This window comes from Ziziphus jujuba, chromosome 7, assembly GCF_031755915.1.
Source record: "Ziziphus jujuba cultivar Dongzao chromosome 7, ASM3175591v1".
Taxonomy (NCBI): Eukaryota; Viridiplantae; Streptophyta; class Magnoliopsida; order Rosales; family Rhamnaceae; genus Ziziphus; species Ziziphus jujuba.
Window position 1 is genome coordinate 21,892,206 of NC_083385.1, and position 21,853 is coordinate 21,914,058.

General features: G+C 32.1%; 1 protein-coding gene across 1 annotated transcript; it reads right to left on the reverse strand.

Moving 5' to 3' along the window:
• Positions 1-3,859: 3,859 nt before the first annotated feature.
• LOC107425527 (uncharacterized) lies at positions 3,860-7,959 on the reverse strand. The gene is made up of 2 exons (XM_016035535.4): positions 7,271-7,959; positions 3,860-4,615 (listed from the first exon to the last, which is right to left on the reverse strand). The coding sequence occupies exons 1-2, from the start codon at positions 7,577-7,579 to the stop codon at positions 4,103-4,105; spliced, it is 822 nt and encodes a 273-aa protein (XP_015891021.3). The 5' UTR covers positions 7,580-7,959; the 3' UTR covers positions 3,860-4,102.
• Positions 7,960-21,853: the final 13,894 nt, after the last annotated feature.

The window sequence follows — 21,853 nt, forward strand, 5'->3', positions numbered from 1 at the left end:
TTTATGTTTTTTGTACACCATCTACTTTGAGAGGCTATAGATATTTTTACCTATATTGATAACTTCTCCAATTATAGATATGTTGATATTATTAGTGAAAGTTTAGACTTCTTAATTGTCTTTAAAGAGTTCAAGATAAAAATGAAGATTTAGAAGCATAAGAAGCTGAAGGCTATGAAGTTTGATAGGGTGATAAATATTGTGGTAGAGATGGCGGGATTGACGAAACCTAGTGCCATTTGTAACTTATTTTAGTAAGTGCGGGGTTTATGTGTAGTTTACAATACATGGTGATTGAGAGGAGGAATCACACTTGATGGATATAGTGCGATGCATTGTAGCAAAGTTTAACTGGCCAATTTTCTTGTGGGTGATAAGTTATTCCTAATTTACACTTTTTCTTATGTATGTCAATGTTTTAACATCGATGAATTATAGGTCTAAAAGGACCTTGAATTTAGATAGAAAAGTATATTCATTGCATTGTAGATGTTCCTGCCAAAGATATTGTTGATTCAATAGTTTTGGAACTAATATTCAGTCAGGAATGAATCCATTGAGATAGAATGAGATATTTTAGTTGCAGCTAATATTGATGTGTACCTTTTGAGAAAGTAAGTAATATATTGAAGCTAGTCACTTATGAGGAAGCCATAACAATTTAGTATATATTTTTGGTTAGATGCAATAGAAGATGATATGACATCGATACGTTAGATGATGAATGAGATTTGAATTACTAATCAAAGGTAGCAATGATAGTGGAAGTAACTAGATTTATAAGACTAAACAAGACTCTAATGGTATCTATGGCTAGACTTGCAAGAGAGTTTAGTCGGAAAGGGAGAATTGGTCATAAAGAAACCTTTTTCCCAATTTCCAAAAAAGGATTCTTTACAATCATTATAGCAATTGTAGCTAACTGTTACTTGAAATTGCATCTAATAGATGTTAGAATTGTTTCTTGAATGGAGTTTTGTATTTAGATATGTATATATATGGTCCAACTAGTTGACTTCTAAGCAATAGGAAATGAGAACTTGTTTTGTAAGCTTAAGAAGTCTGTTATTGTTCTTAAACAAGCCTTGTGGGAATGTATCTCATTTTTTATTTTTTTTTATAAAGTTGTTGCCCAAAATGTTTTTAAGGAGAATATTGTTGATCGTGCATAGGTTTGAGAGTTAGTAGGAGAAATTTAGTTATATGTTGGAGACATACTGGTGGCTTTCATTGATACGGACCTATTGACTAAGACAAAACTCTTGTTCTGTAGCCATTTTGATATAAATGATCTTAGAGAGGTTTCATTGGTACTAGAAGGATAGATTTTTCGAGACAAGGCTAATTGCATATTGTAGTTGTTTTAGTTAGAGCCTATGTTGATAGGATTGTGAAAAATTTTAATATGCAAAATATTCTCCTAATATGGTGTCAGTGGTAAAGCTAATAAACTTTATAGGGATCTGTATCTTAAGAATGAGAGAGTGACAAAAAGGGACAAAGAATAATAGTCCAGTATTCTTTTGCATTTAGTAGTTTGATGCTCACTCATGAATACACACCATTGAATATTATTTATGTTGTGGGCGTGTTTTGATAAATACTTAAGTAGTCTCCATTATGTGTATTATGTGACAAGCCTGTTTGCTTTTAAATCAACATACCACTATTTTTGTTATAGTCAAATTTTGTGAGTCGATTATAATGGCTATATGGCCATTTTATTTTAAGATCAATACTCCATTACTCTAACATAGTGGATTTTATGAGTTGATTGTAATGGCTGTACAAATATTTAATCATTTAACATTAAGAATGTTATTTATCATAGCAGTAAAAGTTATATTATGAATTAATATTTGACAAAAACTTATAGCGTCATTGATTATATGGGTAAAGTATATGGCGTGGTTTTAGGTTATGATACAAGCTTTTGGATGCAATTTTGTTATATAGCCCATAATGTTATTTTTTGGTAATTCTACAGTTATATCATTTTGTTGAGAGTTTCATTTTGTTGTGTACATGCTATTACAACATAGTGGCAGACTTACTAATAAAAGGCCAGCTTATAAATTGGCTTAAGAAGCATGTAACTTTGTATGGAATTGTGGAGTAGTTAAAACTGTTATAGCTTAGTACGAGTTTTATAATCTATGATAATGTCTATGTTATATATTGTATATGATTCAGTATTTCCTTGTGAATAATGCATGTATATATGTGGATCATTATAATGTGATGTTTGTTACATATATTATTGCTTCTTATACTTGCAGGTCCGATTGAGACTTTTAGTCTATGTATTTATATGTTGATCCATAGGTTCCATGGTGAGTCTTTATTAACTAGTTTGAGTATATTATTGTATTCTATCGATATGAAATGTGCTTAAATGAAATGGTATCGTATATTAAGAAATTGCATGTGGTAAGGTAAATCTCTATCATCTAAACTGAATTTATGGCATGGAAAATGTTTAGCTAAAATGGCATCTAGTTTTTGAGAAATTTATTTAGAAAATCTCTACTTCCTAGTTTACTATATTGTTGTAACCTATCGGTATGCTATATATTTAGATGAAATGGTATTTTGTATTGGAAGATTCTGTAATAAGTGAGTTTGTTGTTGTATGTAATGATTATTCAATTCAAGTAGAAGACTGTTACTTATTTTATGTAATTATAACTATGTAACTCACTTACAGGGCTTGTTTGTACAAGTAATGAGATTGGATTGTTTACTAACTTTTATAATAGGGTCCTTGGACACACACTCTCTATAATACTTCAGTTAGTCTATTGGACTGAAGGACCTATTTTCTCTAAAATCTCAATTGACTTATTCCCTGTTTTTATTATTAAAAATAAAAATAAAAAATTCCACCACTTTTAGAAGGAAAGATAAAGTAACTTTTAGACATCACCGTTAAGCACCCTAAGATTTTTTGAATTTTTAGAATAATAGAAAAGCTTTAATTTCGAGGTGTTACAATAATTTTTAAAATGAGTGTTTAATATTTGTATTTTTATCAAACTGGTAAATACTAATCTCACTAGCAACATGTACCACACCCTGTTTTGATCTTTTTCCTTTTTTTGTTTTTTTTCCAAACAACTTTTTGATAAATCTTGGAGGCAGCACAAAGGCATATGAACATTGAATCCGTCTATGGTGCAGACATCTGCACTATCGTATGGATATCCACAAATATGACAATTGTTGAAGAAACCGTCATCAGTATTACCATACAAACATAAATATTGATGACGATTTTCTAAAAACCCATGTGGATGTTCACAACATAGAATCTTTTTATGAACATTAGTACAATGACCCATATCAACAAAAACGTATACTATAAGCCATGTTTTGGAATTTACTAAATTGGGCTCCTTGCCCGCATACAACCGCTTATAGATGCCTTTTAGTGCTTGAAGGCACCCATAATATATAATCTAAGGCAACAACACCCATTAGATAATTTTTGAATAAATCTAGAGTGAATAAATCTAAAGTGAATAAATTTTTTTACCAAAATTTTAGTATCCATGATTTGATAATTTTTAAATCCATGTATATAAGACAATATCAATTTAACATCATTAAAAAACTAATACATAATTAGTTATCAAAATTTTGAGGGAAAGAAATAGTTCCTGTAGCATTGTTCATAATTTTTATATTGCAAACTTTTAAAAAGTAAAAAACAAACCGGCAAAAACCAAATTATACATAGTCCTATATTTAATCGTGCTCTTGTTGCATATATGTCCGCACACACAGAAATGGTTAAAATAGCAATTCAAAAACAAAAACAAAAACAAAAACAAAAACAAAAACAAAAAAAAGAAGGAAAAGAACAAAAAAAGAAGATATTTAACAAAGTAATAAAACCCAAATTTTAACAAAGTAATAAAATCCAAATACTCCCAAAAAGTTGCCAAGAAAACAACCAATGAACATTCCCTGTCTAGTTTCTGTAAAACTATAACCTTCTCATTGGGAAACCTTCCCTCTCAAAAAAGATAGATTAAAAAAAAAAAAAAGAAAAAAGAAAAAAAAAAAAGAAAACCAGCAAACATATCAAAATCCTTGTCAATCACACTTTGGCAATCTCTTCAACATTTCCTTTTGCATCCAAAGTTTTTTCTTCTGGTACTACTACTTCTTTGCTATTTTCTTCACCACTTTTCTCCACTTCTTTTTCTCCACTACTCTTTTCCAATGTTGCTTCCTTTCCATGTGTCTCTGCAGCTGTTGCACCTTCAGTTACTTCCTCTGTCTTAGTCTTCTCTTCAGGAGCATTGTTAGCTTCTATGGCAGCAGTCTCTTCAACCGCAGTCTCCGAAACTTGAATTTCCTGGACTTTACTAATTTCGGATTCTGTTGTTGGGTTTTCTGACTCTAATGGTGCTGGCAATTCTGGTTCCACATGCGGTTCTGGTGCTTTACTCTCTGATTCACCTGTTGGGATTTCAGGCTCTGATTGTGATGGTTCTGGCTTGCTGGCATGCGTTTCTATGACTTTACTTTCGGCTTCGGCTTCGACTATTGGTTCTGGCTTAATCACAGGCGTTTTCTCATCTTGTGTTGAATCTTTTGCTTCTTCATTCTGCAAGATGTTGAAAAAATTAAGGGATACGATTAAAAAGGTTATATGAAATTCCTAGAAACACATTGTTCATATACTTCTGTACATATACTTAATCTAGCGTAAGAAAATAAACTACATAAAAAGAATATAAAAAAATAAAAAAATCAACTTCATATAATATATAATAATATTAAAGAGTCGAGGCCCTTTTTTTCATAACTTTGTGTTTTTTTTTTTTTTCAAGAAAAAGTAATGCAAAAAATTCCATTACAAAAACTTTCATTTGGGTTTGGACCAAAAAATTTTGTGCTAAATTATGCTGACTAAACCAGGTACATGTCCAAAATAGCTACTTACACAAAACAAAGCAACAGCTAGAACTGGTCCTGAAGGCCCCCCATTAAATCAGATGATTCATGAAAGAAATATTATGCTCCCAACCAACCAGTACAGATATAAATCTTTTGTAGCTAGATATGTGGTTCAGTCATCAAAACCATCAATTCAGGTTTTGTATGGTACCCTCTACCCACCAACTTGGCAAGGGTTAAACAGTGTCAACTAGCAGTCATTTTCAATGCACTTGTGCTCCATACTTAACCTTATAGCACCTCATTCCATTATACCTAAAAGACCGTCAGTCCAACAAACAGGTTTTTAATTTTTAAATTTTTTTTTTAAATTATTGGATGAATTGAATTTAAAATCTTATAATGAAAGTATGAACATTGATATTAGGATAAAAATTGCTATTAGATTGTCTTTGCAATGATATAGTAAATTAGTCTAATTGGACTTTTAATCCAAAAATTGATAAAATAAGATGTGATAGTAAAATCAATTCTATCTAATAGGAGCCTCATATAATCTGTGTATGCTATATACTTATGTTCTTTTCAATTTTTCACTTGTTGATTTCTCTTCTATCATGTGAAATCCTTTTTTTAAAAGAATCTTATGCACTAATTAACCTAGTAATATAGACGTTGGGTTTGATTATTCTTTTTTATTTATTTATTTATTTTTTTTTTTTTTGCCCTGAATTGTCAGTATGTACACATCTTCGTCCGTATCTAATGAGGCCTAATATTAAATGACTTTTGCCACCTAACTCCTCCCAACTTGAAATGGGTATAGTCATCTAAGTCAGGACAGACCCAAGGGGGATCAACAGTGGCCATGAACCTCCAAAATTTCTTAAATATCCTTAGCAACACATGTAAAATTTCTAGAAGATCCTTATTTTGTATATAACATGTATACAATATTGTGGCCTCTCAGATCAAATATGGATTTGTGAAACTACATGGTTTTTACATAACTATATTACCAATCCAATCACAGTTAGAATTCTTTTGTAATAAGTTTTACAATTATGAAACATTCACTATTAGGACTGCCCTCTTATTCTACTTGCTAACCTATACAAAGCCCTATAAAAAGATTTCCCCTATAGAAAAATAAATCAAATTTCTCTCTTTCACACACAAGGGCGAGAGGTTCAGCCAAAAAAGAAAGGTAAAAAAAATTAAATTAAATAAATAAATAAATAAAGGGGCAAACGGAGGATAAAAAGACAAATAACTTGAAGGCAGGCAAATCTAATGTTATGGTCCTTCAGAAGGGCCATAAAACAACCACAGCAGGGTGAAACAAAACAACAAATGATCCAAACAGCAAGTGGGTCCCAAAACCATGACAACTTAGTTTTGTCGTTGAATGGAAGATGTGACGGAATGTCCAAGATACTTATGGAGATTCTCTACCACAAAGCAAAGCCATAGGAGGCACATTAAACCAAACACTAGAAAATTTCATAAACAAATTCATTGAATGCATCAACCATTTTTCCTGTAAAATTATCCGAGAATCTGCAAGAAAAATTCCAGATGCCGACAAAGAAATGGACAAATTTGAAAGGGTTTGGGCCAATCTTATATAAAAGTTAGAGAATTTAATTGTCTAGCCAAAGAATCCCTTCTTAGATTTGTACTGTTTTTGGACTACGGTTTATTAGCTATTTATCAGAAACTCAATTCATTTCTTTTTTTGGACTAAATAGGGGGAAAAAAAAAACAAAAAAAGGTTTTAAAGCTTATCACGAAGAACCAGTTGTCTTAGAGAGAAAAAAAAAATTAGGAAAAAGGAAAGATTTAAAAAAAAAAAAAAAAAAAAGAACAGCAGAACAGAACAGATTTCAGCATAATGATTATAATCATAATAAAAGGTCAAAGTAAATTATATGTTTAATTGGCAATAATAATTGACTGAACCATAAATAATATTTGCTTAGAGATTCAGAAAACAAAACCCCAAATGTTGAATAATATATTCTAACATGTAAATGAATTAATTATTTCATATATGGCATAATAATGTACGATGAGCTTTTAAATTAGTAGTTTGTCAATGTTTCTTGCTTTTCCAATACCCAAAGTTGTTGTCAGACACCTTGGAGTAAAACACCGAGGTGCATTCTGCTTTATAAAAGTACGAAAAATTATTTCCAAAAAGCAAACCAATAAAAACCATTTACTTTTTTGTTCTAGACTTTCTTAGGCAAACTAAAATTATAAAGTATAACAAAATTTAAAAAAGAAAAAAAAAAAAGAAGAAGTTTAATTTATGAAAATATATAAAACTAAAAATAAAATAAAATAAAAATATTTTTACCTCCTTGAACAAGTTACTGAGAGACCTATGTTTAGTTTCTTGTTCATCATCAGCAATCTCTTTGATTCTATCATCATCAGCACCATGGATAACATGATCATCATCACCTTCATCCTTCTTCTTCTCAGTTTGATCAGAAACCACCACTTCCTTGTTCTCCTTCAGATCATCAGGAACAACGACAACCCCAGTGTCGGCTCCGGCTTCGGCTACTGCAGTTTCATCCTTAGCCGGCTCCGTAACCGGCGCTGGTGCTTCCCTAGTATCATCAGACTTTAAGACCTTTGGTTTGGTCGCACAACCTCCCATTAATTCCTTTTTTTCTTCCAAAAACTCTCTCTCTTTCTCTCTCTCTGTCTGTGTCTGTTTCTATGTTTTTAGGCCTATGAGAGAAAGATGAAAAGCTACCAGAAAGAAAGAATAAGAAAAGGAGGAGAGATAGAGAGAAAATATAGGAGTTAATATATAGGAAGGGAGAATCAGAGCCTCTGTTGTTCCGACATTTGTTCTGAGGCAAAGAAGACGTACCAAGTTGGATTTATTATTACTATTATTATTATATTTTTAGTTTTTAATTTTAATTTTAATTTTAATTGTTATTATTATTATTTTGATGGACGATTGGGTGACTTATTGAGAAGATAAAGGATTTGAAGAAGAAAGTGGAGGGTTTGAGAGAGTGTTAGGCTAATGGAAGTGGGTGTGGCTGGGGCATAGGCTTTGGTATGTATATTATTTATTAATTAGAATTACAGGCAGGCATTGGAGTCTTCTGAGTTGGCTGTTTTTTTGGTGACAATATCTCCCTCTCAGGTTGGCCTTGGCCTTGGCTTTGGCTTTATCACACATAGACAATTATGTTTCATCTTGTCTTTTTCTTTCTTTTATAAAAAATATAAATAAAGGCATATATTTTAATATTTTTTTGAACCGTTTGATGGAACTAATGTTTCTTGGTACAATTATTTGGATTCAAAATCCCCCAACCCCACCACGGAAAAAAACTGTTTTTAAATTTTTTTCTTTTAATATAACGGTATGAAAAAACGAGTAGAGTATTAAGATCCAAGTATTATATGGATGATATTTAATAACTAGGGGTGATGAACAGTGATAGACTTATGCTTAGGCCTGAGGGAGCCATGCGCCGACATTCCCCTCCAGCCCCCCCTCTCAATTTTTAACTTGTAACAAATTTAGGGTTAGTAAAAATAGAAATTTTCGCTCCAATACTAAAATACCAAATAGAGTCTCATCTAATCGATTATTGCCATATAAGTTTCTAATTCAAGATACATACCCATTTTTAACAAAATATTTTCCATTTAAGAAAACAAACAAAACAAAGCAAATTTCATTAATCAATATGTGTATATATATGTGCCTAATTTTCTTTTCTTTTTGATATTTTCCAGTAATTAATATTGATACTTTCAACTACTTTTTTTTTTTTTCTATTTAGGACCATTTTTCTAACTACATGCTTATTAAAATGATGAAAATGCTAAAATTACTATTTCCTCTAGAATGTTTCTTAATTTGAATCTTACACTCTCAATATATATAATAATAATAATAATAATAATAATAGTAATAAAAGAATAAAATTGCTATATATTTAAATTTTAAATCCACCTTCTCCATGCATGTTTGATGACTTGCCTTTCAGCATGTACATATATACTTGTTTGAGTTAATTAGGATTATAAAAAATATGTTAACTATACGTTTAGACCATTTAACCCAATTTGAATTGGGTCTTTAATTTTCAAGGTTTATTATTATTATTAATTTATTATTATTTTGAACTGAGCTCCTTTTTTTTTTTTTTTTTCAGTTGAAATCCTTATTTTCAGTTCTATTTTAATATGGGAATCACATAGTTAACCTAATAATATATTTGATTTATAATAACATAGTTATTTTGATCAAAATTATTATTATTGTTTTTCAATATCGAAACCAAACTAAATTTAGGAGTCTCAATAAAAATAAAATAAAGGGGCTTCCATAAGGCCGATTAATTTTTTTTTTTTTGGGAAGATTGCTTGGAGTGATTTGAAAGCCTCAATACGGTTAGTATTTCATTTTGGGAATAAATATTTCTTTAAAAAGGCTTGGGTAAAGCCAAATTCATAATTTATAATAAATTTAGAAAATTAATGGTGATTGATAGCTATTCGTGATTTCTTATTCAATTTGTTTCAAGTAATAAAAGAAAAAGCTTTATTTGGGAATAATTGTTTGATTTGAGGAATTGAAGACAATTTGCCTCTCTCATGGATTCTTCATTTAAAACATGATTTTCACCTGTTCAAGCTTGGAATGTTTCGGCCTATAAATAGGCATTGAAGCAGGAAGAAAGGACCTCTTTCAAACTTGATTTCAAAGACCAAATACTCAGCAGAAATTTATGTCACACAGATTCTTATTTGTCTTATCTTATTGTAGTAGTTTCTATTATCCATTAAGTTCTTAGCATCAAAGGGGTGGCACACCCATGCACATTAAATACAAACACATTTTGTAGGACACCAAATGAGACTCACATGATTTTTAAACAAAGATGCTAGTGATTAGATCTCAAAGTCACCCATATGACATTAATTGTTCTAAATATCTTACTAAGGAGGATGGATGAAGCAAGGAAGTTGTGGGATCAAAAGTTACCTAAAAATCCTTGCTTGAATTCCTTGCCCAAAAGATAAAGAATGGAAATGAGAAGATGCTTAACCGAATGAAGGGAATGATAAGCCTCATGGTCAAGTTCTTGGCTAGTTTCCCTCAATGGATGTAGGCTCCTGAAGTCATACTAGTTAGAAATTCAACTTCCAGCCAAAATGACCAAATTCAAATTCAAAACTAGCCACAAATTGCACTAATTGCATAGATTGGGTAGTAGAATGTCCAGAATAGCCAAACCCAAGTGCAAGTCATACAAACCATACTTGGAAAGTGTAGGGTTAAACATGTTGTGCTCAACATAATTGGAACTGAATGAGACATCCAGGTTTAGGTTCCACTATAAGTAATGCAAGTTGTGCAACAAGCAAAGTAGCAAGGACAAAATTGGAGAAATGACCCCAATGACCATGAGCATCAACACCAGCTTGTTGAGCCTAATGGCAACATGCAAAGGAAAAGAGCAATCATTATCACCTGTTGAACCATCATAACTTGGACTTTGGAAGAACAAAAATTCCTAACCCTACTGGCATTGACCAAGAAGTAATCAAGACAATCATCTAAGAAATGGTCGATCTTACAATCAAGAAAGTCAAAAAACCTACATATTAAAAGGCCTATCCATAGGCCATGGATCGATACAAGTCTCCAAGGATCTGTTATCCAAACTCCAGCTGTTTTCAAGAGTAGAGAGCTAGATTACCATTGAACACATTGGTAGCTTTATCATGTAATGTGGCACAACTACATCAAGCAATGTTCGGAAGCTGAGGCTTTTTCTTGACTCGCTTACAGGTCCAGTATTCACATGGTATATTAATCCACCTACCCACTCAATTTTCACAAGCAAAACTTTCATAAGCAATTCTACCATATATAGCTGAAGGTCTTCATGGCTAAAATATTGTGTCTGCGATAAATGGTAGGAGAGTTGGTAGACAACTTCATTGCTTGATCCAAAAGGGCAAGGATCAGGTGTTATCTAAACATAAAAGTAAGAGTTCATTAAGCTAGCTTAGGGCAAACTAAGCTACAAGCCCAAGAAAAAAGTTCAGAGGTGCTAATTTTCTTAATTTGTTAGGACCCGTCCAAGACCCCTTACTAGAACCCTAGACAAAACTTGATCCCAGGAGAACCCTACCGAATCTTCCAATGGAAAATCAAGAAAAACCTTCCCTAAGGGTTGGACTTACCATAAAAATTTCCTATACAGAAAACACACTTCTATTCCTGCCACCTTACTACAATTTATTTCCACAAATTCATAACACCTCAAATAAACAGGGAACCAATGCAATATTAAATAAATATATCCAAAGTAGTATGCAAAGCATTTTATATAATTCTAAGTATTAGAGTACTACAACATGAAGTAGAGAGAAATATTACAAGATGGGAACTAACGAAAGGAAGACTTCTTGGACTTTCATCAACAAATAAAGACATCGAGCTCACCCCCGATCGATTAATGTCTATTAACCTTGGCCTAGGGGAACAAATTTAAAAACTATGAGATGTTAATCATCCCAGTAAATGACCCAATCTACCATACAATAATAACAATTAAAAAAAGAGTAAATAATTGAAAATAACATTTGCTCTCAAAATTCTCACAATTCACTCGGTTGGAAAGGTTCTTCTTTTAAAAGTTTTTCACAAAACCCCATAATCTGTTCTCCATAGTCAATGAGATTATAAATAAATAAAATGCAATAAATTAGAATAAAAAATTAAGAAAGCTTGTTGCGAAGTAAAATTAATCTCAGAAATTACATTATAAAATCTAATTAAGTAAATCCATAAATAATGAGAAAAATATACTAATTAATTCAAACATTTATTTAAAAGGATAATAAAATACCATAGAAATTTTTATATAATTTCAAATTTAATTAAACCTTAAAACATAATAAAAATACATTTTAAGACATAATTTTAAATGAATAATAAAATCACAATTAAATACTTTTAATTTCAAATATAATTTTTGAAATATAATAATTTATAGAAATCAGGTCCAGAAAATAACTTGACGCACCACACTATATACCAGTGATATCCAACAGTACCCAGCGTCCTGAGCACCATCTGACGGGGAGGTTAAAGAGAGAAACTTGCACCAGGCAGCTTTGGCGTCCCAACAGCGTCGATGCTTATAGCTACCATCCTTGCCATGGAAGGGGGTGGCTATGACTAATATATCAAACTTGCCTGCCCTTAGGTCCATAGCATCTCATAGGAGAGCATACAATTTACAGGCTTATCACAATCACATATACAATATAGAATACTAATACTGTATGGTGCATCTAAAACCAATATACCAGTATTGTACGATGCATTTAAAACCAGTAAAACCAAACCATTAAAGAACAAAAAAAATTCCTCAAGTGGTCTCGACACAAGGAAGAATCAACTTGAGTTGGAGAAGGTTTACAGTTTCAATATCTCTGAGGTTGATAAGATTTTTTATACAATTTCAACATCTCCAAGGTTGATCAATTTTTTTTTTCACTATCTACCAATTAAGAAGGTAATTAAACTATCCGATAGCCATATTATGCCCATGGTTAAGGAGAAGCAAAATTTGTACCATAAATAGCTTAGCATGTGAATGCATTAAGCTGTTCATTATGTGGTCTTCAAGAATGCAATATAGGAGATGATTAAGAAAAGGGAAGTTTTCCCAAAGAAAGGAAAAAGTCATGGAGGTTGACAGTGACATTTTTCCTTTAACTAAAACAAATACGATTTAGTCAATATCTTTAAATTGACCCAACCAAGGATCATGTTAGATTTAAGGGAAATGGTTGAAGAAGTTGACAGAAAAGGCATCTAGATTCAAGATAAAGATTCAGCCCAAAATGCTAAATCACCAATTAAAGTGCTTTGTACCTAATGCAAGATTGAGGTTGAGGCAGAAAAGAAGAGAAAAGTTATAAAGCATTAAGAATTGAATGTGAAAGAGCTGCCTTTATAAAATTATGGGGCTCATAATCTTAAATCAGTGTTCCAGCATTTAAGATTGAAAATGCAAGTGGAACATGTGATGCTAAGTGGCAGACGCCAGGGAGGCAAGTTAAGCCCATGATCTAGATTACGTTTTCCAAAGACCATCGCATAAGATTGGCCTCTCATAAGGTTGAAAGGCCAATGAATTTCAAGCCACAAGTAATAGAGGTAGGTTGATGGTACTAGATAGGGTACAAACCATATCAAGCACTCACTCGGTCTTAGAAGAAATGCATACAGCGTTAACATGCTAAGACTGAAAGATTGGTCAACTAAGCAGAAAATATGAAAGTTGAAACAAAACAGCCTGAAATTTCAGATGAAACCAAAAAGGAAAGAATGTCATTTTTCTAAAAGATTTGCAGTCTCTTATCCAGGGAACAAAGGGGTGTCCAGGAAATCTGAATAAAATGATTGAAGCTACGACAAGGAATTTAAACGCTTCCATATATAATAAAGTAAGCACCTCAAGAGAGAAAGATCCTTCTAAATGGATCATGGCTTAGGTAAAAATTTAATAGAAAAGGTAAAATTGATCAAAAAAATCCCAAAATACTTAAAAGTTTTAGAGAACAACAACTTGATGGAAGATGATTGAATCATCATTTTAACTATAAGACTCCAATAGTCAACTTCGGTACCATGGAGAACATAAAGTATAACACAAATTTGGTGTTACCATTTTCCTTTACACGAAGAAAGTATAGTTAAGATGGGGGGCATCATGCTTTAAGCCATTTAAAAGCCTAAGTCATGTTTAGAAATAATGAATTAAGATGTGTTCCAAAGGAGCAGCTGAGGGCTAGTTGACCATTTCTAGCTTAATTTGGGTCTCACTACATTAAGCTCTCTACTGAAATGGTCTAGGCTGATAGCCAACCTTCTTAGTGGAATCCAAGCCTTCACATCCATATAAAAGCCCAATTCGTCTTTATGTTAACCTTTGTCTAGATTCTTATTGATAAATTTTGACCTACTTAGCACTCTAAGTTTTCCTTTGACTGGCAACCATTCTGCACTTTTCATCTTATAAATGCTTGTTTTGTGCATTTCACTATAGATTTTGCACTTTCCATTTATCTGGCATCTATTACATGTATTTTGTATATGCCAAACTCATGTGTGGCCAAGTCTATCTCACTGGACTTAAATCTTGAACTTTTTTGTTGGCCTTAGGTTCATCTCTACTTTAGTGTTGTTTTGGATTTTAAGTAGATGCATATCAATTATGACTGTTTATTCTTAGCTCTTGTTTTCTTTATTGGTCCTGAGTATGCTCCCATTGTGCTTTACTTTGATCTTTCTAATTTTGGTTTGAATCATTACTCTGAGCTAGCTCTCAACATTCGTCATAGCTCCAAACTTGCTCATAACGTTATTAATGACTCCAAGTCAACAATTAATGGTTATCTTTGTTGGTATCCTTACCTTGAGCACCTCTATTCTGCTTGTTCTATGTATGGTTTAATTGTTCTTAGCTTTAAGCATTATTGTTCTGCCTGTTGTATTGTTCATTCCTGTGCATGTTTCTTAGTTGTTACTCTAGCCGACTTCAATCTTATTTTTGATTGATGTCAAATGATCACGACTTCCCTCTACGTGTATCTCCTTAGCTTGATTCAGTACTTGACTATGATCTTTATCTTCTTTTCTGTCTTTGCTTTTGACTAAAGCTAAAGGCACTTGGCACCAATCCCGATCTTCTCTTTGGTTGTCATGCCTCCTTGCATGATGGTTGAAAGGTTAATCTTTTAGTCAACTCTAGTTGGCTTGCTATTTCCACAATCATATATCCACTCATCTTGGGATTATTGTTGGTGGAAACTACGGGAGGCATCATGGTGGTGATCATGGTTTTGATGGTACAAGCCAATTTTACAAAGTGGAGGTGGTTTCCTCTCGTTAAGTACTCGGACGATCCATTCATGGAGGTGACCAAGATAGCACTTGCAAAGGCAAAAACAAAAACAAAAAAGCAAAGCAAAATAAAAACAAAAGAAAAAAGAAAAAGAAAGTAAGAAAAAAAAAAGAGAGAGAAAAATAGCAAAAAAATATAAAAAAGTAGACAAAAAGAAAAGATGAAAAAAAAAGGAGAAAAAAAAATTTAAAAAAAATAAAGAAATGCAAGTTTTGTTGGAGGAATGCACCACTAAATCATTCTTACTTCATTTGTCATACTAGGGATATTTATTAGTTTTAAAGCTATTGACAATATGAGTTGTGAACAAACGGGAATCCTTATGCGTTATAATGTCAAAAGGAGTTATGGATTTATGTCTCAGTCACAACACAAGGCAAGAAAGGCTTAACTCTTAAAATTGTAACCTCCATTGATGGGCACCAAAATAACATGGAAAACTATTGATACTAGTTAGTAAAAGCATATGAGATTCACAAAGTAAAAACTTGGCCACTTGTTGATCGAAGAGTTGCTAAGTTATACTTTCAATTCAAAGTCATGGATGAGTTGAACTCTACATCACTAAGAATTACAGCTTTAATATACAAGGAAATTGTGCATATTTTGGAAGGCTTAGAAAATGACTGCAAGAATTAAAGGTGAAGATGAAAATTCATGTCATTAAGGCTTTAAAGGTATGGAATAATAAAGCATCTCAATTGAAGAAATTTAGATGAATTGTTTTCCTCATGGTGCAAATAGTAAAAGCCATTTTCTTTCCATTCTAGCTCAAGTTTTGAATTCGAAGAAAATTAAGAGTAAAATATATGGTTTCACTATTTTGCTTTGTAATTTTTTTAACAATAAAATTACAAAGCAAAAATGGCATTATTTGGACCATATATTTTCTCATTATTACTGTTATTAATTTTTTGAATAATAATAGTAATTATAATTATAATCAGTGCAATTAAAGGGCTGAATAAGGCTAATAATTTATTTTGGAAGGTTACTTATGCATGATTTGAGAGTCTAAGTGAGGCTAGTAATTCATTTTCAAAATAACAAATATTTGTTTGAATAAAGGCCCGAATAAGGCCAGATTTATAATTTATATTTGATTTGGTAGATCAATGGTTATCAATACTATTCATGGTTATTTGTTCGATTTGATTAAAGTAATAAAAAAAAATTAAAAAAAGCTTTGTTTGAGTATAATTGTTTGGTTTGAGGAATTGAAGACAAGTTGCCTTTCTCATTGATTCTTCATTTAAAACATGATTTTTCTCGTTATTGAGCTTGAAGCTTGTTGGCCTATAAATGGGAATTGGAGAAACAAGAACTGACCTCTTCAAACTCACTTTCAAAGGCCAGAAATTTTGCAGAAATTTCTCTCAAACAAGATCTTATTTCTCCTATATTATTGTCGTAGTTTCTCTTCTTCATTAAGTTCTTAGCATCAAAGCGAAACCTAAACTGAAAAATATCAAAGAAAACGTGAGACCTGAAATAAAACTGAAATTTAAGCAATTAATTCAAAACAATTGAAAGTGGAGGTCAATGTAGAAAATGGGGCAAACTAAAGGATTCAAAAATTTATAGTTAAACCATAAAACCAAAAATTAAATAAAACTAGTGCATCACATGGTGCCTTGTTAATGTGTTGTATACTACTTTTTTTAATAGAAAATTAGAAATTATTTTAATTAATTAAAATCACGGAGATGATGAGCTTATAAAGAAGAGGAAAAAGTAAATCAGGTCTCTAAATACAAATAATCGTTTCGGTATATTCTAGAGCAAAAGTTTGCTAGCCTGTATGGGCCAACATATTGGTTTCTTCACTCCAAGATAAAGAAATAATACACTAATAAGGTATGGTTATTACGGATTCATTTATTCATCTGATTAGTTGAGATGATTTGAGCAAATAATCTTTCACTAATTAAAGATTTATTTATTTGGAGGGGCTTTTGAAAAAAACACTTTGTAGGTATAGTATGCTTTCTTATTGAGGATTTTGTGTAAAACCAAATGGAGCCAATATATCGGTCTCGGCCATTTTCCAAGCCCAATGAATAAGTTTTGGGTTGAGATTTTGGAGGTTTTTTTTTTCTTTTTTTTTTTTTAAATAAGACAAATAAAAAAAAGAAGAAGATTGGTTTGGTAGGATAGAAGTTGACTTACTTTTGCATATTGGTGGATTCACCCACGTACATGGACATGCTATGTACGTCTATATTTATATAAAATTTGATAGCTCCAACTAGGTGTATTGAATCGTTACCAAATGTCTTACCAACCCAAATAACCACATTTCAAAAGGAATAAAATTGGGGAATTTGGTTCATTGTCTCTTTTGGTGGCCTCTTAAGGATATATATCCATAATTTTGTGATGTTTTTAATTTTATCCTTTAATATCAATTATAACTTTAAAAAAACTTCCAAATGATGTGCATATCCTTTTATTTTACTTTTCCCTTCGTCCAATTTACACAAAAAGACCATCATATTTTTTTGAAACTTTTCCACTCATAAAAACAAAAACCCACTTTTGAAGACCAGTATTCCTCGTTCCATTTTGATTCAATACAAGCAAAAATCATTCATTTTTTTTCCTCTGTTTTTCTCTTGATTTTTAGTCTTCTCTCAAAAAGCATCCTCAGGTAAGATTTTTTTTACTTTTTATTTGTTTGCCGTGTGTATGTGTATATATTGTAGAGTTGACATTTACATAATATACTTTCAATTTTTGGTATACATGACATTTTCTAAGGTCTTTATAATACATTTAGGAGTTTGAATAATTTGATTTGGGTTTAAAATCGGTTGAAAATTAAAAATTTTGTTAAATTTATGTTTGATTAAGTTTTTTGTATGGAAGTTATTATAAACTAGGTTTTAGGATAAATTGATATTGGGTAGCAGTAGGAAATGAAGAGATGAAAAAAATGGGACCGGTTTTGTTGAAAAAGGTGATCGAAGGTGCGAATCATGGCCAGTTCAGGATTCGCGTGCAAGACTTGATCCGCTAGGTTCGGATTGACCTGACTGAAGGTTGAAGGAGGGCCATACGACATGTCATATGGACTAGATGACACATATGTCTTAAGGAAAATAGTGTATGAGGAAATGGTTGACTTCCTTTCCATTTATATAAATTATTTTGCAAGCTAGTGAAACTCCAAGTTGGAAGGAACGGATTTTCAAGAATGCAGATATATTTAAAGCTAGAGTGCATTCTTTCAGGAACTCAATGGAAGTCAATGGAGTAATTAAAAATGTGCTCACAGTTGATCAACTGTATTTGTATAGGTGAATATGTTTTGGACCATTGGTTGAAGTGAAAAACCTTAGGTTCTCTTGTAACAACCTGTACCAAAATACCCCTGATGTATAGATTTGACCAGGTTGACTTTTTCAATAATCAATATTTTTTATTTGACTAAGGTACCATTGTGTGAAGATCGTCGATACGAGTTCATAGACTGGCGGCACGACAAATTCCGAGTTGCGGATAAAAAGTTATGGTACTGAAAAGTTTTAAACATTAGTTTTATATCAGTGTCCAAACTAATGCCAAGTTTTTTTTCTGTTAGTGGCCCAAGGTTCTATATAATCCTTGGGAAGTGTGTCAAATAGGAAACAAGTCTTGAAATACCCATTTTATCCCTCAAACCTTGAGAAATTCCTCCCCAGACCCGTGGGTTTGAATCTGGTCATTTTGAGCCCGTTCACAATCCAACCAAGTCATCGCTGTTTTTGCTCATTCCGGCCATCCACTATATACATGTGCCACCCTAGGAGAAAGCTCACATGACAGCAAGCTTGGCCATGAAATTTCACGGCTGATGCGCTCAGATCAGGCCGACGAAGTTCACGGTGCTTGAAAAGGTGGGTCACTGAATTTTTGTGTTATCCTGTCATTCTAGGCCAACCCATACACCCCTCTCCACATTTTTGGACCCTCTAAACTCATTTCCATGCTCCTTTTGCCCAGATTCTTCACCGTCTGAGAGATATGACAACGGGGAGTTTGATTGAGATTTCCACCAAGTTTTTGGGCCACTAGAGGAACTTTTGGACCAAGGTGAGCACACCAATGTATTTCTTATCTCTTGGGATTTTTGTAGATATAAAGTTTGTGAATTTTGGACATCGTTTGATAATTTTTCCATTTTTGGATCAATTAGTTAAATACTTGATAAATTGGGACTGTGTTTGGACAAAATTGGTCAAATTGGTTAAAACTGTAGTTGGATTAGTGAAACTAGATATTATTATAACCCATTAGAAGGTTTAATTTTGAAAAATTAGCCTTTGGGTGAAAAGCCCCAATTTTGGATATCGAGTCCTAAGGATACACTATAATTGGGCCGCTCGGTGTCCAATTTATGTAATTTTACAGTTATACAAATTACTTTAAGATATTTGGTGCACACCAATATCTTTGGTTAGTTATTGGAGCTTGAGGATTATTTTATAATATTACAAATACTCATGTTAAGCCTGGAGGTTATCTTGCGGAGGAGCCAGAGTGAGCATCTACAATATTGTAAGTGGTTATATTTTTAAAATGTTTTGAGCATGTAGTATAATAAATATGGTTTGGTTATTTTACGTATATTGATTTTGATTTAAATGATTACTTTATGGATGTATAAATATTAGCATTACATATACGTGTTATTATTTTATATGAATTTTGTTCAGATTTTAAATGGTTTCTAACTCTGATGAGTTCATTGTGAACTTGGGATCTTTTATTTAAATATCCTCATATTGGAAATGAGGTTTTAATCATTTCAAAAAATGAATTGATTTTGAGAAAACAATGAAAATTTAGATGCCTTTAAGCATGCTCAAGTATTTTATAATTTTGTGTGCTTATAATTGGTTTATGGTGATATATATTTCACCATCGTATTTTTGATTCTAGCATGAAATGATGATTTAGGATATTTAAATTTGCAGTTGGAGTTGAATATTAAAATATGATTTATGATACAGTATTGTTTGGAAAAATATGATCTCACAAGATTGTTTTACAGATACTGTATCATTTATTTTTAATTGATGTACCATATAGTACTAGTATTTCGGATCAGTTTTATATTATTGCGTGTAGATTTGCCATGGTATCATAAGCTTGGGTGCATCCTGATGGTTTAATATTGTCAGAGTGCCGTGAGGTTGGGTTCATCCTGACGGTTTACTATTGTCATGGTGCCATGAGGTTGGGTTCATCCCGATAGTTTATTATTGCCATGAGCCATGAGGTTGGGTACGTCTCAACGGTTTACTATTTCCATGATACCTTTCGTGTATTAAGGATCGTGAGATGGGTATATCCCACGGTTTACAATTTGGTATATCGAGTGGTACATTGTATATGTTCTGAGTATATTATATTTTCCAATATTGTGGTTATTACTGCGTTTTCATAATTATTTTTGTAAAATTGTGTTTAAAATATTTTATGCTTAATATTTATATCTTGATTAAAAAAATTTATAATATTGTAAAAATCATTTACTTTATATCTTTGAGCATTGGTTTTATGATAATGAATTGGGGTACAAGTTGGATTTTATGATAATGAATTGGGGTACAAGTTGGGTTTTATGAAATGACTTTTAAACGGGAAACTTTTCTAACAAGTAGAACGAGAGGTCTTAAGACAATGTTTTATGGAAATAAATTATTGTTTTTTTTTTATTATGCTATGCCACTCACTGAAATTCTTTATCTCATGTTTTATTTGTTTTAAATTTGTTCCTCTAGGTCCAGGTAGTTAGTAACAGTCTACCTCGCGCATCGCTTGATATTACGTACTTTCCATCGTAACAGCACTGTTTGTCTTTCTTTATTTACCTTTACTCTTTGAGACTTATTTTTATCGATTGTTCTTCTAAACTTTTACAAATACATTTAGACTGCTCTAATCTAGTTATTGTACATAGTATTGACTATATGTGATGAGAATCCGCCTGAGCTCGCACAATCAACAACCCACTGGGGTACCGATCCGATACGGATGAAGACCAGGCCAATCACTAGAGCTCAAGCTAAGAGGTTTAGGGACAAAATTGCTACCTTTATCCAGGAAGCAATTCATTCTCAAGAGGGCTTGTCCATACACGAAGAGCCAAGACCTGTTTTGAGCATATAAGTGGTGGAAGTCGATATGGGCCTGGATAGTGGTTTTGGTACTTTTAAGGAGTCCGGACAGCATGAAATGGTTCCAATAGTTCATGGATTCAATTCATATGTCTAAGAGGATATGGAATCAAGTCGAAGCAGATGCAAACCCATCCAAAAAGGGGTTGTGTGCATGGGTTGAAAAAGTGGCCGAATTTTGCTATTTTCTTGTTGGCTTTACTGTATTTTGCTAAGTTGGCTTTTTCTCTTTCTTCCAAGAAGGGGCAACGTGTGGGACTCCATAATAAGCTTATTTGGCATCCTAAAAAGCATATTGAAGCTGATTTGGAGCTCAAATTGGTCAAAGATTAGTCAAAGTCAACTTAGTCAAAAAGCTAGTATTTTAGTTTTCTAATTTGATTCTACTTTTTATTTTAGGAAATTACCAATACTTTTTGGGTTCTTATTTATTTATTTGCTAGAAAAATAAGTTTAGAAAAGTTATTATTTTATTATTTTCATTGTAAATTAATTAATTCCTAATTCAAAATAAAGGAATTAATTAATCCAAATTAGATTAGGAAATGATTAAATTTTCAGCCATAATAGAATTCCACAAGTCATGTCGATTTTACCTACTGTAATTAGGGTTTATTTTGGTTTCTCTTAGTCTATATAATGGCTTGTTTGTTTGGGAAGAACACACCATTAATAATATTCAGAATTTATTTTGTGACATTAAATTTCTCTTTACTCTTTTGAACGCCTAAAACACCATTAGAGAGTTAGTATTTTAGTTTGACTTATCAATAGGACTTCCATCACCTATTGTGGTGTCTTCAC

Coding starts and splice junctions, on each gene's coding strand:
- LOC107425527 (XM_016035535.4), bottom strand. CDS start 7,579: ATGGGAGGTTGTGCGACCAAACCAAAGGTCTTAAAGTCTGATGATACT. Junction 4,616..7,270: donor TCAGTAACTTGTTCAAGGAG/GTAAAAATATTT, acceptor AACATCTTGCAG/AATGAAGAAGCAAAAGATTC.